Source organism: Lutra lutra, chromosome 10 (genome assembly GCF_902655055.1).
Source record: "Lutra lutra chromosome 10, mLutLut1.2, whole genome shotgun sequence".
Classification (NCBI taxonomy): Eukaryota; Metazoa; Chordata; class Mammalia; order Carnivora; family Mustelidae; genus Lutra; species Lutra lutra.
Window position 1 is genome coordinate 71,535,296 of NC_062287.1, and position 16,906 is coordinate 71,552,201.

A 16,906-nucleotide genomic window follows, 5' to 3' on the forward strand; every position below is an offset into this window, starting at 1 on the left:
ATCCTTGATTTCAGTTCAAGTCACAGTCTCAGGGTTGTGAGCTCAAGCCCCGCATAGGGCTCCACGCTGGGCATGGAGCCTACTTAAGATTCTCTCTCCCTCTGCCTCATACCCCCTGCCTCCCAAAATGGAACAGTTGCACACAATACAAGGAGGAAGGGTATTACTGAGTTTCTGTGTCATATATGAATATCCTTTGCACTATAATTCCATCCTTACCTATATAGACTTCTGCAATCAAACTGAGTAAAATCTGTAAAATGATCCAGTCCTTTTTATTTCCTATGTTACTTTTTGGCTTGTGATCTTGATTTATGATAACTTGAAGATTTAGTCATCCAGGTGCCAACAAATCTGGTAAAGAAATAAAAGGCAGGTTGCTAGCTCATTAAACTCTTCTCAATGGTCACCAATTTAAGTTAAAACTATTTAGTAACTACTAACCTTATTGATAGCCCTTTTTTATTTCTGATTTTATTTTTTATTAGCAGTTCAAAATTACCTATTCAGCCATCTCATTTATTTATTTATTAATAAAGCTAAGTTCTAAATTGTATAATTTACAGTCTGTCAAATCCTTTGGATATGAACTGTAGTTCATCCTAGAAAATTCTGTAACTTAACTGTAATTTCATTGTAATTATATTTATAGAATCTTTGTAGAATCACAGTTAATATGCAAAATATTTTCATTCACAGTAAACAGCAAGTAACCACTTCCCCAAAATACTTCTCCTCATAGCTTTACTCTTCTCCTCCTCCACTTGTTTTATTCTTACCATAAAACTAATTGATTAAGGTCCCTTATTTGGTTATAAAATATGACCCTATCTGAGATTTTTTTCATATAATCCTAATTAGCATTGTCATTCCTTTGCTTCCAGAATAAAGGAGAATTTGGATATATGACTGCAAAATTAAAGATCTTCCACTAGTCACAGTTCTGTATATGGTACAACCATCATCTGAAATCTAGTACAGTAATATTATTTCTACAGAGGCAGTCAAAGCTACAATAATTGCTAAATTCAGAAACCGATAGTTGAGCAGTTTCACAGGCTGCTATCATTACCAAAATGCACACTAGATCTATATTGTCATGCCATTAACTGATTTTTGCTTTAAAAAAATTAAATATTTGATCAAGGACCTATTCAGAAAGCTTCAGAATAAATAAGGACAAGCATCCTGGAAGAATGTTAGGATTAAAAGCACACAGGTTCAGGCCTGGTTAAAAAAAAAAATCAGACACCTTGATCCTGCATGAATGAATCTTCGATAGTTGAATAAAACCTTTAGATACAGCACTGAGTAGAATAGTAGCGTAGCTGCTGGGGGTGAGGTGGGGGAAATGGGGAAGAACTACTCATTGGGTACTGACCTTTTTGCGGTGATGAAAATAACTTGCAACTAAATAGAGGTGATTGTTGCACAGCATTGTGAATGTACCAAATGCCACTTAATTGTACACCTTAAAGTGGTTAATTTTACATTGTGTGGATTTCACCTCAATTCGAAAAAATTTTAATGAAAATTAAAAGATACAGGGCCTTCTGGCAGAAGGGGACTTTACTTAGTGAAGTCCCCAAGAAGTACAACGCCTCCCTGAAGCGCAGGAAGGTCGGTTAGGGTCACTCCCACCTCACAAAACGCTGTGTGGGCAGGTTACAGAATTCCCTCTGGCAGACCCTAGTTTCAGTAACAGTCAATTAACCTGCACCATCTTGAACTCATTTCGGTGAGAATGAGAAAGCGGCAAAATATTCATCAGAATCTTCTAGAAAGCCGCACCGCCGGTCACCTAGTAAACCCTCAGGAGCAACAGCGAACATGAGGGTGGAAACAGTAGAAGCCATTTTTTTTTTTTTTTTTAAGGCTTTTGTCGCGGGGGGACGGTACCAGTGAGGATTCAAAAATCTTCAAACATTACACTTAAACCTAGATGCTTAACTATGACAGATGCATCTGTCAGGCGCACAGCACCTCACGGCGAAATGCCTCTTTCTGTGGCGACGAAGTCTCTAAGCCGCTTTCTGTGGCGACGACGCTTTAAATGAACTCTCACCGCCATACCCATCCGCGGGAAAGCTCCCTTCACCAGCAGAAGAAGGCGGAACTTCAGAGGGCACTCCCGCCACACAGCGCGATCTGCGCCGCTGGGCTTCCTGGGAATTGTAGTTTTAGTTTTCTTATCCATGCCTTTTGTTCAGATCGGTATGGAGTGAGCCAGAAAACTACAACTACCAGAGTTGCTCCGTAGCGGCGAGTAGCCGCGGCGGTGACGACCGCGGCGGAGAAGGCCTGGAGGGGCTCGGCGTTCTGGAGTGGCGCTGCTTGGGCCGGTTGCAGGTTGCAGACTGCTGGCGCCGCTGCTGAAGAGAACGGCGAGTGGGTTCGGCGTTTCCCGTCGGGGTCCCAGCAACGATGAGTGCTGCCAGGGAGTCCCATCCGCACGGGGTGAAGCGTTCAGCCTCCCCAGACGACGATGTAAATAACAATGGCGGAGTGGTTGAGGGTTGAGGCCTACTAAAGGCTGGGGTAGGCCGGGAAGGGTGGTTTAAGAAGGAGGAAGGGTTCGAGGTGGCCCAAAGGGGGAGGGCCGAGGGGGAGGAACCAGAAGAATGGGAAATGTCTCCTTTCCTAACTTAGGGTCGGAAGGTTAGTAGAGGTCTACATCTTAAGAGCCAGAGACCTGCGTAGGAAGGGGGATCGAGGAAGGAAGTCCTGAGAGGGTCGGGAAGCGTATCGCGGGGCTGATGAAGCTTCTTTGTCGGGCGTTTCTACTTGGGATAGGGATGGCAAGATCCCTCCTGTTTGAGGTTTAAAATGTTCCTGTGACAATGTCAAGATGTTGGTGCACATTTGGACAGATTTTTCCGACCGGAATTATTTTCGCGCGGTGTACTATTGGGAATAAACCGAAAACAGTATTGAACCGAAAATTGTACCGGGAGGGGCATTTCGTACTGACGCATGGTGATGAGGTCTAAAATGTTGGGACCTAGAAGCCCATTTTGATTTCAGCTACCTCCTCCTTTTCCCCCCACCCAAGCTTGTCAGCTTAAATAGCAAACCATTCATTCTTTAAAGTAACCCATTAAATATTTACTGCTATGCCAGGTGTTGGGAATTCAAAGATGAATGAGTACGGTGCTTATCCTAGGTCTTTTTGTATATTTGTCCTAGCTCTTAGCGCAGTGTCATGGAGACTGCAGTAAACGGAAAACTAGGTCCTTCATACAATGGATGAACGCCATGGAAACGTTGACTGAGAAATTTTAGGGACGGGTAGGTGGGGGCATGGAGAGGTCATCTTTAAGGATGAAGAAAGAACTGCGTCTAATTTTCTTTAAGTTATTGTTTAAAGCACTATTTCTGAATATGTTGAATTCTTTATAGTGCAGTTCAGTGCACTTTCATAATACCTTTGTGAACCGTTAAAAGCTCACTAAAGACTACTACTAGTGCTTAAGTTGTATAAGACCCACCCCTCTTCGGATAGGAGGTGGGATTACGACCGGAATACCAAGTTTCTTAAATTGAATTTAATTTTGCAGAAAGATTAGTAATCAGGAAAGATTTGGGGATGAAGAATTACATAGTGAGATTTTTTTGGTGCCCTCTGTTCTTCCCTGCTACTGCCTCTTAGATCTTGTTAATATGGTAATCCAGTAGTTGTTAGGCATTTATCTAAGGCATTTGAGTAACCTGGGTGCCATTTTAAAAGCTATTACATTGTTTTCCTCCTGGTATTTAACTGTGACTTGATTCCTAGAATGTCAGGCACCTGTTTTGCTAGACTCAGAAATATCTTTTAGCTTGACAGAAAACTCTTGATGTTAGGTTATTTAACAGAACGTTAAAGGGATAACTCCACAGCTTCTGTTGGGATCAGTTTAAGATGATCTTTAAGACCTTTTCCAATCTTACAAGCATTCTTTTGGAGGGAATGGTTGTAGTTGCAATTCAAGATTAGGTCCTACAACTTTCACACATTATCTAAAAATGATTATGTTGCTAATTTAATGTGCAATAGAGTAATTGTCTTTTTGATAGTGATTTTTTTAAGTCAGTTTCTTTCATGTGACTATTACTTTTTCTAGTAATTAGGAGTTTACTTGTTTTAAAAACATTTTTAAATACCATATACAAAATTAAAAATTATTTTTTAAATATACATTTAAGTTGTAGAAAATCAGTTAATTATAATTGAAGTTGTATTTGATCATCAATTTCTAATGAACGTACACTGCATGTGAAAGATAATCAGTTTCTCTGCTTACTCACCTCACATATTAAATGGAGATAACAAAACATTTGAAAGATGTTAAAAGTAGAAGACACCTCAGTTAAGCATTTGCCTTCAGCTCTGGTCAGAATCCCAGGGTCCTAGGATAGTGCCCCATGTCAGGCTCCCTGCTCAGTAGGGAGTCTGCTTCACCCTCTCGCTCTGCTCTTCCCCCCACCTCATGCACATTGCCTCTCTCTCAAATAAATAAAATATTTTAAAAGGAAAGAAAGATGTTCAAAATAGATATTAAACATGGAATCCAGCTTTAAGAAAATGCTGACAGTGTTAGAAGTAAATTCTAAGAGTTACTACATTATGTATTCAGGAGGAGGTAAATTGACTACAGTTCTATAATAAAAGGTATTAAGGATAACTTAAAAATGGTCTCATTGGTTTGATTGGAGTGGAGAAATGAAAACTATTTTTAAGAGAATGGGAGGTGAGGGGAAGTTAATTTTAGTAACTGATGGAGACCCTCCAAGAATGTATCAGGCACCCATGTGCTTTTGAAAATGCAGCATTTGAGCAAGGTAGTTGCTGTTGTATGCTGAGGTCTTTGAAAGGAAGAACCAGAAGGACTTGACGATTGGAAAAAAACAATAGGATTAAATATTATAAATGATAGAATTATTTCTGTAAAGACTTCGGAAGATATTTGCTCTTTTAATAGAAAAGTTTTGGCTTTTAGAAAGTTGTTTTGTTTTTAACTTGATTCTGTAACTTTTATAACTAGTTCATAAACTATCACATATTCTATCTCATTTGGTCATGTACAGCATGATGTGGAAAGAGCAGAGAACTTAAAGCAAGAGGATCAGTCACTTAAACTTTTAAGTGACTTTGCCTCAGTGTTCTTATTTATTAACTGGACTCTTGAGAGAACATAAGTGAGCAGTCTTTGTATGCTGTAAGTTGGGAAACACTGCAGTTCTTAGGTGTTGTTATTCTTAAGACAGTCTTTTAAAGAAGCTACTCTGTGTAGATTAGGAATGAAAACTGGGAAGTTAAATGTGCGGTCCAGACTCAGAGAGCAAGTGATTTAGTGAGAATCAGAACTTAACTTTCACTAGTACTTTGGTTTTTTATTTCTTAACTGTGTTCAGCCAGAAATAGTTAGGAACTAATTGGCATATATGAAGATTCTGAGTTGTCAGATGGAAAGAAGTGGAGATTTGGAAGTTAGGTAGCCGAAATCATGAAAGCATATAAACTTCCCAAAAAAAGGAATTTGGAAGAACCACGAGTGATTATCCAGTGTTGTACAAATACTTAATTTTTTAAAGTTTATTTTTACTTAAATTCAATTGATTAACATATAGTGTATTATTAGTTTCAGAGGTAGAGTTCAGTGATTCATCAGTTGTATATTAACACCCAGTGCTCATTACATCAAATGTGCTTAATGCCCATCACCCAGTTACCCCACCTCCCCACCATGCCCTCCCCTCCAGCAACCCTCAAGTTTGTTTCCTAAAGTAAAGAGTCTCTTATGGTTGGTCTCCCTCTCTGATTTCATCTTACTTTACTTTTTCCTCCCTTCCCTATGATCCTCTGTTTTGTTTCTTAAATTCCACATATAAGTGAAATCATATGATAATTGTCTTTTTCTGATTGACTTACTTCACTTAACAAAATACTCTCTAGTTCCATCCACGTCATTGCCAATGGGAAGATTTCACTTTTTTGATGGCTAATATTCCCTGAACAAATACTTCAACACTCCTATCCCTAGAGAAATGGTCACCATTGAGTATGTTTTGTTTTGTTTTGCTTTTCTGGTGTTTTGTTTTTTGTTTCATTTTGTTTTAATTAGAGAGAATGAGAGAGCGAGCATGGGAAGGGGGAGGGGTCAGAGGGAGAAGCAGACTCCCTGCTGAACAGGGAGCTGGATGCAGACTCAAGCCTGGGACTTCAGGATCATGACCTGAGCCAAAGGCAGTCGCTTAAGCAGCTGAGTCACTTAGGCGCCCACCATTCTTTTTTTATATTTTCTAAACCTTCTACAAATAATTTCCAGAAGAACAAAAATAGTGAAAAACAATTTTATTGAAAATTTCAATATGAATGTAACTGTAGCAAGCCCAAATTTCTATTACATGGCTTTCTGATTTTCGTGACATACATACCTAAAATGGTTAGCATCCTCTGAATCAGCTAACTGCTTATCAATTTTTATGTGTAAAACTGGAACACATAGTTTCAGATTTCAAATAATTTCTAATAGATTTTAGCTTTATCATTATTTGTAGTTCTAGCATTTTCATCATCAAAATATAATATGAAGAATTTAAACCTTTGTGCCCATAATTTTGTGTTGAAAGGGGGGGTTGTCATCTTTGCTTCATAATTGCAAAACATTTTCATATTTAGATTATAAACTCAATTAGAATGATCAAGCCAATGAATGTTTCCTTTCTACATTCCTTCTAGTCACCTTTGTATATACATCTTCCTTTAGCACTTGTTCAGTTTCAAATCCTGTCAAGTAAATTGGTGTACAAATATAAGATTTTATTTATTTATTTGTCATAGAGAGAGAAGCGAGAGTGAGCACAGGCAGACAGAGTGGCAGGCAGAGGCAGAGGGCGAAGCAGGCTCGCCGCCAAGCAAGGAGCCCGATGCGGGACTCGATCCCAGGACGCTGGGATCATGACCTGAGCCGAAGGCAGCTGCTTAACCAACTGAGCCACCCAGGCGTCCCTGGTGTACAAATATAAAAGATGAAGCAGTCTCACATTTTTTTTTAGAAAAACAGGATGGTCCGGGCTCTTACTGCGCAGTATTGCAAGACGAAGAATCCCTATTGAGTGACTTGCCAGATGAGAGTGCCGAATTTTTTCTTTCTTTTTTTTTTTCTTTGTCTCTTGATTCCTGGGTTGGAGAGAAGTCATGTAGTATTTCAGCATCCAAAAATTCAGTCTTTAAGATTTCTGAATATACAATTAATTTTGCCATTATCATTTGTTTAGGGTATACCACCTATCATTTTGCATTCACTTTATTCATCTAATAATTGTGACATGGCTTTTGTCAGTTTCTGGTTTTTACCTAGTTGCCATTATGGGTAGAAATGAAAATTCTGGACTCAACTGTGTCCATGAAGCTAGAAGTATACAACGGGCAGTGACATCTTCTTGAAAGATGAAAGATGATGCACTACCTTGGACAACAGGATGAGAAAACTCTTCTGCTGTTTTTTCTGTTTCCTTATTTTAGTCATTTTTAGTATAGTTGGCAATAACTAATGAATCATAATATTTCCTACATTTGTTTCAAGATGTAGGAAAAAATATGATCACTAGGATTCCATAATATTTCTTAGATTGTAAAAGGGCCCAACTGACCATTTGATAATCGCAAGGTAGAATGAGTTTTACTTTTTTTTAAAATAAGTTTTCTGTTTTCATTTTCTGTTTTCTCTTTCAGAAGATCTTTAAGAAAGAATATAAGTCTTAATATATCAATCCTTAAATAACTAGAACTGCACAGAGAAGAAGTTGAAAACCTAAAATTGGGTCCATTTTGTGTTCCATGGTCCTTTAGACTATCACTAAAGCCAGACTATTTTTTTTTTTAAAGATTTTATTTATTTATTTGACAGAGAGAGATCACAAGTAGATGGAGAGGCAGGCAGAGAGAGAGAGATAGAGAGAGAGAGAGAGAGGGAAGCAGGCTCCCCGCTGAGCAGAGAGCCCGATGCGGGACTCGATCCCAGGACCCCCGAGATCATGACCTGAGCCGAAGGCAGCGGCTCAACCCACTGAACCACCCAGGCGCCCCTTAGCCAGACTAACTTTTAAGTAACAACCGTGGCAGGCTCTGGGTTTCGAAATCCTAGGTACTCCAGGGTCTTGCAAAGCTCTAGGATAGTAGGTCTCAAGGTGTGGTCCTCACATGAACATCAACAGCATCATCGTCACTTGGGAATTTGTTAGGAATGAAATCCTTGAGCCCACCTTACTTGAGCCCAGACTGGATCTGGATCTGAAACCCTTGGGGTGTAGTCTGGCAGTTTGGGTTTTAACACACCCTCCCTGTGATTCTCATAAGTGCATTCTCCAAAATCAAAGCTCTGGCTGCAAAAGAAATAAAGGATACTGCCTTGAGGTAACAGAAAAGGAGTATATATTGAGTATGATATATACGCTTAGCTACCTAAACAAAATCAGTGAGCCCTGTTTATAGTTAAAAATGACAGGATTTTTTTTTAAACCTTAGGAGTTGTGGGGAGAGTTTAAATTTTTTAATATTAGTATGCAAAAAAACTAATGGCTAATTTCTTTTGTAGCTTGGATCTAGCAATTGGGAAGCAGCAGACTTAGGTAATGAAGAAAGAAAACAAAAGTTCTTGAGACTTATGGGCGCAGGAAAGGTAAGCATCAAACAGTTTGTGTTATTTTAGTCTTTCTGTATAAATAATGTCCTTATTTTGTCTGTTGAGTGAGCCAGACTGAATATACTTGGATCCCATTTTCCTGTTCTGCTTAGGAAATACAGCTGACCTAACCAAGCACTTAAAATTTATACTATTTCTGAACCACTTCTGGGATTCTCAGTGCCACTGAGCAGTAAAGTTTAGAGACTGAATTGAGAGAAACCTTGGTTTGAGGAGACTCCTGTGGAAGAAAGTTTATAATTTGCTATCTGTTAGCTTAATGACTTAATAGTTTTCTGGGCAGACCAGTTGGTAGACCTTTCGTATTTTATAGCTCCCTCTAGCCCATGAAGTACTAGTCAAGCCTTTGTCAAAAACTTAATCTTTAAAATGTTCAATATATTTTGAAATCCCTTTCAAATTTATTAACGTGGTAGAAAATAGAAAATATAGGTGCCAGGAAAACATCACCTTTTGGGGAAAAAAAACCCGTCTTGTTCCTAGCAATAATTTTTACATGCAAATACAGTTATTTCTAGATACTTATTTTGTGTAAGCAAGTCAATTTATTTTTCTAACATTGCCCCAAATGTGGATAAAATAAGAAAACTTTTTTTTTTTTGCTTTTTTTTTTTTTTAAGCTCCTTAAAATTAAATTCTGCCCTTTGTTTTTGTTATTCATATGGGGACTCACTCATGCATTTTACCAACCATTATTGACTGTTTACAAGATGCCAGGGACCATGCTAGGTCCTGGGGGTTACATAGATCGCATGTTTGGAGCCATCATGTAAAAGAGGAAATCAGATAATTTAGAATTATAATTGCTATGAAAGAGCTGTGGAGTCAACAGACAAGGGTAGCTAAGTCTGCCTTAGTGGTACAAGAAAGCATCCCAGAAATAGAATTGGTGAAACAAAGAGGAGTTAGCCAGACTAGAATAGTGGGGTTCAGGGTAGCGAGAGATGGTGCAACACAGTAAGACCTGTACAAGGATGCATTTTTATAATATCTTTTTAACCCAGATTTCCCAGTAATTTTGTTATTTATCATAGAAAGTAATCTGAAGTTTGTCTTGATTTATGCAAATTAAATATTTGTTAAGAATATATGAAGTAGGGGCGCCTGGGTGGCTCAGTGGGTTAAGCCGCTGCCTTCGGCTCAGGTCATGATCTCAGGGTCCTGGATGGGATCAAGTCCCGCATCGGGCTCTCTGCTCAGCAGGGAGCCTGCTTCCTCCTCTCTCTCTCTGCCTGCCTCTCTGTCTACTTGTGATCTCTCTCTGTCGAATGAATGAATGAAGGAAGGAAGGAAGGAAGGAAGGAAGTAATAATTTAGGGGACGTGCTCAACCTAGTAGAATGAAAACTCTTTGAGTACTTAGGAAGAATACCCTAACATAAAGTGTATGAGATTTAGCTACCAGTTTTATATACCAGTTATATAGTCAAATGTATCTCATTAAAACTGGGGAAGAAAGAACAGATTGAACAATTTAAAAAACTAACTGCCAGTATATGAGCTATTTAGCATACATTAAATTATTTCCTAGCAAGGCCAAGATTGTAGCTTTGATCTTATATATAGGCTGTTTAGTTTTATTCCGTTCTGTGGCAACGAAGTATATTCCTAACCCTAGCAAGCTACCTTGAGTGTTTTACTGGTCACAGGGAGAACCAGCTAGGAGAAAGTATGAATAGACTAGTGTACTACTGTCATCATTCTCAGATAACAATGTATTACACATTTTCAAATCTTGATAATGGAGTGTCTTTTGCAATCTAAAGCAGCATATTGAATCATTGATTTGCTTCTGTGATAATGGCCTATAAAGCAGTTAAGTATTAATGCTTGAAGCCTTTCAGTAATATCTTAGAGTATGGAAAATGTGTCCGTCATCCTTTCACAATAGGAAGATTTGTTATGTACTATATCTCCACAGGTGATTGGTTAAGATTACTTTGCAGTCACATTTAATCTCTCCTTCACTGTGTTTTAGTGGAAAATTTCTTTCGTTTATGAAACTAAATATGAACCATAAGGAGTGCATTGTAACTGATAATTGAGTGGTGTAATTTATTAGTAACATTGAATCAGGACTTATTTGTATATTTTAGAGTAGAATTAGATTGCTTTAAATTCTGTTCTTGACAGTTTAAGATTGGGTACTTATTGTAGTCAAATAATAATGAGCTGGCTATTTGTTAAAGATCTATCACTTTTTTCATTATGAGTCTATTACTTTATTTTTATCTAGCTAAATAATTTCATTTGCTTTCTTTCTATATAAAGTGTGCCTGAGGTATCAGAAAGAGGAGATGGGAAAGTTAAAGCAACTCATTTAACTGGCCTTTTAGGAAAGAAAATATTTATATTGCTGCAATTTTTTAGTTATCTATCCCATTTAAAATTCCAGCCTGACCTCTGCATACTCTCCACTCCCCTTCTATGTGTGTTTTAAAGGCACTTACAGCTTTCTACCGTACTATAATTTACTTAACTGATTTCATTTCCCCTCCTCATCTCTATCTTTGCTAGACTATAAGTTCCATCAAGACAAGGATCTCAATTTAATTCTTTTTCTTCAGTGTATCTCAGAAGCCTGGAATAATGTTGGGCACATTGTAGACACTCAATAATTATTTTAAGTTTGTGGTCTCAAATTCCAATATATTTTCTACTTTCTTACAGAAAGAACACACTGGTCGTCTTGTTATAGGAGACCACAAATCAACATCTCACTTCCGAACAGGTAAGAAAGTAAAATATAATTTAAGAGGCAGTGCTGCATTTGGAACATGAGATATTCGTATGTATTGCAGGATATTTTCTGTATAATTATGTTAATGATTAAAATATTAGATCTGGAAATGTATATGTAAATGTGTATATATAACAATTATCATATACTTTAAAGATTTGAGAGTATATATCGATGATATTCTGACCAAGAAACTGACCTTTTTCTATCTTCATTTTTATTGATCGTACTTATTGTAGTGAGGTTTTATGCCTTATCTTGCAACTGTTATGTAGTACGTATATATGAATTTTTTACATAAATTATTTAACATACGGTATTATTGTTGGCATATTAAATTGGCTTTGAATTTATTCACTGAGTTTTGTTTTGAAATCCTTAATAAAAAATATAAACTTGTCGCAAAGCCTGAAGAAATTAATTTTAGTGGAAAAAGTTTTAAAATAAAAACTAAAAATGAGTTTGAATTTGAATTCAGGCTGCTAAAAAATGAAATTTTCTCCTATATAAAATTGACACTAATCTTGGACATTATTAATAATAGGGCATAATGACCTGGATCATACTTAACAAACTTTTTAATTAAATTATTTAAATTAACTTTATACTGACCTAAAATATGTAGCACATTTCAGAAGTTAACAGGCCTTTTATTTTTCCAAGTAATTATTTCAAATTGATTTGCATTCTTAGAAAAAGAATTTGAGGCAAAAAGAATACCTGAGCTTTCTAGAATGGAAAAATATTTAACTACTGCATTTATTCTTTTAAAACTGTGGACTTTATGAATAAAAATAGTGCAAGCACCACCATTTGTGACTTAAAATGAAATTCCTCTTATATTTACAAATTAAAATGGCGTACTCAAGCTTTTTTTCTCCCCGCCCTAAGATTTATGTATGTATTTTAGGGAGCACGGGAGCACTTGCAAGCAGGGGGAGGGCAAGAGGGAAAGAAAGAGAATCTCAAACAGATGTCCTGCGGAGTGGGGAGCCCAATTCAGGGCTTGATCTTGGGACCCTGAGATCATGACCTGAGCTAAAATCAAGAGTTGGATGCTCACGTGACTGAGCCAACCAGGCAACCCCTCAGAAAGCTTTGATGGTATTAGTAATGTTCTAGTTGTAATTAAGTTTGTGTTGTTTCAGTAACCTGGTATCTAAAAAAGGCGTGAATTAGAGCCATTATTTATTTAGCCATTCTCTGAACAGAATTGCCTGCCTTTTCATTGTATATCTGTTAAAAGACAAACTTTTTTGTTTGTTGCTGGTGCTTTAAATGTGAGAGAAAACTCACTTTCGGGGAACAATTATTTATTAGACTATAAGTAAGCTAAAATTTTCAAGGCCCACAGTTCTTGGTAATTAATATTTATAATACCTGAACTTCAGGCAGTTCTGAGACTTGTGTAGTTTTAACTTACCACATAGAAAAATATAAGTTCTTCATCTTTTATCAACACTTTTGTAGTTCAGAGGGTAGGTTACTAGAGAAATAATCATAAATACATCCTTCAGTTTTTTAATAGCAGTTAGGTATTAGTATTATATCTACTGTATAGAGGAAACCCATCCACAAAATGCGTTGTAAAATTAGTCACAGAGAAATCAGCCCTGAATATATTAGCATTTGTAATATGGGTTTTTTTTGTGTAATCAAATGTTTTTATTAATTTGACTAAAACATAACCAAAGTACACTGGACATGCAGGGGAAGAAGACAAGAAAATTAATGAAGAACTGGAGTCTCAATATCAGCAAAGTATGGACAGTAAATTATCAGGAAGATATCGACGACATTGTGGACTTGGCTTCAGTGAGGTAGTAATTAACATTTTCATTAAATGGGAAGATAATTTCCAAATTGATACCTTAATTTCTGTTAGATTACTCCAGCAGTCAAGAATCCTAGGTAGAAGGCTTTCTTTTTACAGTTACTTAATTTTCCATATGCCCAAATAGGTCTTTGTAGATAATGAGAAAAGGTATTTTTGAGTTTTACAAACGTTTTTTGATAGAAGCTTAATGTAAATTCAGCTTAGATAATCATTATGGCACATCTTTAATAAGCATGAACAACATACAAGTTAGAGAAAATATTTCATATAAATACTAGTTTAGGATCTTTCTGTTTTCTCCTTGATCTCTTTTCATATTATAAGTGCTGGTTAACTACTCCAAAGTAATATAATATGTAAAACATTGATCACTTTTCCTCATTTCCATGGGTCAGTGGTTAATTTGTCTTACTTTTAAAAAAATACTGTTTCTTTCAGGAAGATATGGTAGTTTTCAAACTAGGGGGAGGGGAGTCAAGTGAATGGTCTTCAGAGCTGTTTCTTAAAACAAAATCCTACTTAAGTCTAATGGGTAAAACACCGGGATGCCTGAGTCGATCATAAAACTTGATGTTAATGGCTAGGGAGTAGGTGTTCTGAGACTGTGACAAAAATTAGTGTCTTTCCCAGTTTTTGTACTGGGTAATTGTAGTGTTTAAGAAGAACCTGTTGGTTGATGTTCATAGGTAGAAGATCATGATGGAGAAGGTGATGTGGCTGGAGATGATGATGATGATGATGATTCACCTGATCCTGAAAGTCCAGATGACTCTGAAAGTGATTCAGAGTCAGAGAAAGAAGAGTCTGCTGAAGAACTCCAAGCTACTGAGCACCCTGATGAAGTGGAGGATCCCAAAAACAAAAAAGATGCAAAAAGCAACTATAAAATGATGTTTGTTAAATCCAGTGGTTCATAACTCCCAAACACTTAGTCTTTGTATTAAAAGTAAGCCTTATTGTTATAATGCACAGTGGAGGACTGCTTATAGAGCACAGACCTTTGTATTATAATTTTTAAAAAGGCCCTTTTAAATAATTACAAAGAGTGTTTGCTTTCAGATGCCATGGATTACACTTTTATGGGCATGACTATAACCATTTTTGTAAAGAGTAAGAGTTGTATAAAATAAGAAATAAATACAGTACTCAATTTCATTTCATATTAGCATCATCAGACTCTAATCTCACCTTTTTACCCCTTCAGATAGTTATGGAGGAAACACTTTTTTATGGTAGCTGTTTCATCTTTTTTGTTCCTTCATATTTTTCTCTTATAAGAAGTTTAATCTGATACTGTGATGTGTTCATGAAAACTACTCAGTTATTATACTTTGCTGCAGTAGAACTATTCATCATGGGTATTTCTGCTGCCAGTAACTATCTAAATTGTTTGCAAAGATTAGGTACTTAGGTACTCTTACTGATTCAGCTCTACTCTTTTGGACCAAAGCAACATGAGAGCAAATACTTTCACACCTGTTAGGATGGAGTTGCAGCTGTCATACATTTGGCATGTTATGATCCCAAGCAGTCTTTATATAATTTGAATTACATTGTATGTTAGATTTTTGATAAAATTTGGCCAATTTTTACAGAAGAAATTATTTCTCTGATCATTTGGTCCTATCTATTTAGGAATATGTAAAACTGGAATTTTTTTTCAAGGTAATATGTGACCAAAGTTAATTTTCTTCCTAAGGCCTAAATAAAGAAAAAGTTCAGTTTCCCATATTTGGTTTGTGATACCTTTATCCTCATTATCTAAAATGAGGAATAGCCTTATTGAAGAAGAAGCTGAGACAAATTCTCTTCATTTTATCCCAATGTTGTTATCTTGATTATTGAATTACTGGAAAGTAGTACTGCTTTCTGATTTTGTTGCTGCTTCTTTGGGAGTGAGATTAGAATTCTCTGACTGGTTATGTGGTTGATGTGTACAGCAGATTAACAGGCTGCATTATGGGCTAGTCCATGATCTTTGAATATTTAGGTCCAAAATATTTCTAAGTAACATGTTCAGAGGCATGAGTCAAACCTGTTTGTTTGCTGAATTTTTATATATCTAGCTACTTACCTGTTCGATGTGTTGGACTTAAAAAACAAATTCCTATGTCACTTTGAAATTTAAAATTTAGGAGTATAGCAACTTGAACAGGTGATAATCTGGTTCATGCAATCCATTCATAGATTAGAGCCCTCCAACATTTGGCTTTTGATTTTTCTTATTTCTTACATTGTTTTATAGTAGTTGCTACCCTACATAGTAAAATATCAAGTCAGGGGGTAGTAGACAGGATATATGAACTTTAATAGATATTGGTTTGAATAGGTTTGGTGTTATTCAAATTTCAGTTGGCCACAGATTTTTAAATATCAGTTTCTAGGGTTGCTTATTACAACTAAATGAAGTAGTAAATGAAGCCTGATTTATGTTTAAGAATGGAAGTGGGAGAGATCAGTATTACGTTTTAAAAAGTATTTTCCATTAGTTAATTGTTGAAACATGCTGGGTTATTTATAAGTCTTGGTTCTTAATATGTAAATAGAAGAGCCTTCTTCTAAAATAACTTCACTGGAAGACCTTTTTCTTCATGACCAAATGGAGAAGTTCTTATTCCAACTAATTCATATATTATTGGACCATTTACATAATTCAGGGTTGGAATAAATTTAGGTCTGTTGGTCCATGTAGCCTAGTGTCCCAGCACCACATTAAACATCATGGCTATCTTTTAAGCATGAATATCAGGGTTGTGGTTTTTTTTTTTTTCATTATCAATTTTAGGGGAAAAAATGAGACAGATGCTTTGCCATCTTGATATCCCTATTAAAGAATCAGGTGGGAAAATACAAATTATTTTGGTACAGTGAAAGACTATTCAGTCAAAAGTTTAATGGCAAATTTCTATCACTGATAATTTCTTACCTGAAAATGCGCTTCTTCCAAGTGTTTATCTATGCCAATGATTTAATAGTCTTTACTGGAAAGCTTTTTAGGAACACAGTTTCCAATTTTGTGTGTAATAATGGGTAAAAGTCCTCAAATCTATAATTTTTTAAACCTGGGAGAAATGAAGTTATAGAAGAAAGTTTGAAGTTACTGTTTTTCTGATTAAACAGCAGTTTGAGATCAGAAAGACAGGTCACATTCTTTGAGTAAATTTTGAGGAAAAATTTTCAACTACCTGTTTGACTTCAGTGACCATTTCTTACCGGGCTTTGGTTCCATTACTTTGTCTCCAACAACCATATCTTGGATACTTACAATATCCAAAAACAACTTTACCTCTGAAATTGGTAATTTAGAAATTACCTCTGACCATAACAGTTCTATTCCTTTATAGATGTTCAAATTAGGTCATTGTCAATCTATTTTCACCTTCACAATCCCTGTCTAGATTAGTAATTGGTCTATCAATTCAATAGCACTATTGTCAGTGTCCTAAATAATCTTCAGTCATACCTTCCTGGGAAATCCCATATTGTAGATCTATCCAGTCCTTTATGGATTATTTCTGGAGAAGACCCAGTATTACTAAAAATCAATGTTAACTGGCCTAAACACTGCATGTTATCAATACTGCTTTTTCTAGTCAACTCTTCTCCCATTTTGTTAGCGATTGTCTAAAGCCTCTATTCATAA

At 36.3% G+C, this 16,906-nt stretch overlaps 1 protein-coding gene and 1 long non-coding RNA gene across 2 annotated transcripts; one reads left to right on the forward strand and one right to left on the reverse strand.

The window, feature by feature from the left end:
• Nucleotides 1–218: 218 nt before the first annotated feature.
• On the reverse strand, nt 219–2,139 carry LOC125110304 (uncharacterized). Its single transcript, XR_007130556.1, has 2 exons — nt 1,952–2,139; nt 219–354 (listed from the first exon to the last, which is right to left on the reverse strand). It is a non-coding gene; the product is annotated as an uncharacterized LOC125110304 (long non-coding RNA).
• Nucleotides 2,140–2,287: 148 nt separating this feature from the next.
• C10H11orf58 (chromosome 10 C11orf58 homolog) lies at nt 2,288–15,827 on the forward strand. Its single transcript, XM_047747432.1, has 5 exons — nt 2,288–2,487; nt 8,580–8,663; nt 11,357–11,417; nt 13,137–13,246; nt 13,950–15,827. The coding sequence occupies exons 1-5, from the start codon at nt 2,425–2,427 to the stop codon at nt 14,178–14,180; spliced, it is 549 nt and encodes a 182-aa protein (XP_047603388.1). The 5' UTR covers nt 2,288–2,424; the 3' UTR covers nt 14,181–15,827.
• The last annotated feature ends 1,079 nt before the right edge of the window (nt 15,828–16,906 follow it).

Excerpts from the sequence above, each read along its gene's own strand:
- C10H11orf58 (XM_047747432.1), top strand. The coding sequence starts at position 2,425 with ATGAGTGCTGCCAGGGAGTCCCATCCGCACGGGGTGAAGCGTTCAGCC. Across the intron at positions 2,488-8,579 it reads CAGCCTCCCCAGACGACGAT|CTTGGATCTAGCAATTGGGA; the intron begins GTAAATAACAAT and ends TTTCTTTTGTAG. Across the intron at positions 11,418-13,136 it reads AACATCTCACTTCCGAACAG|GGGAAGAAGACAAGAAAATT; the intron begins GTAAGAAAGTAA and ends CTGGACATGCAG.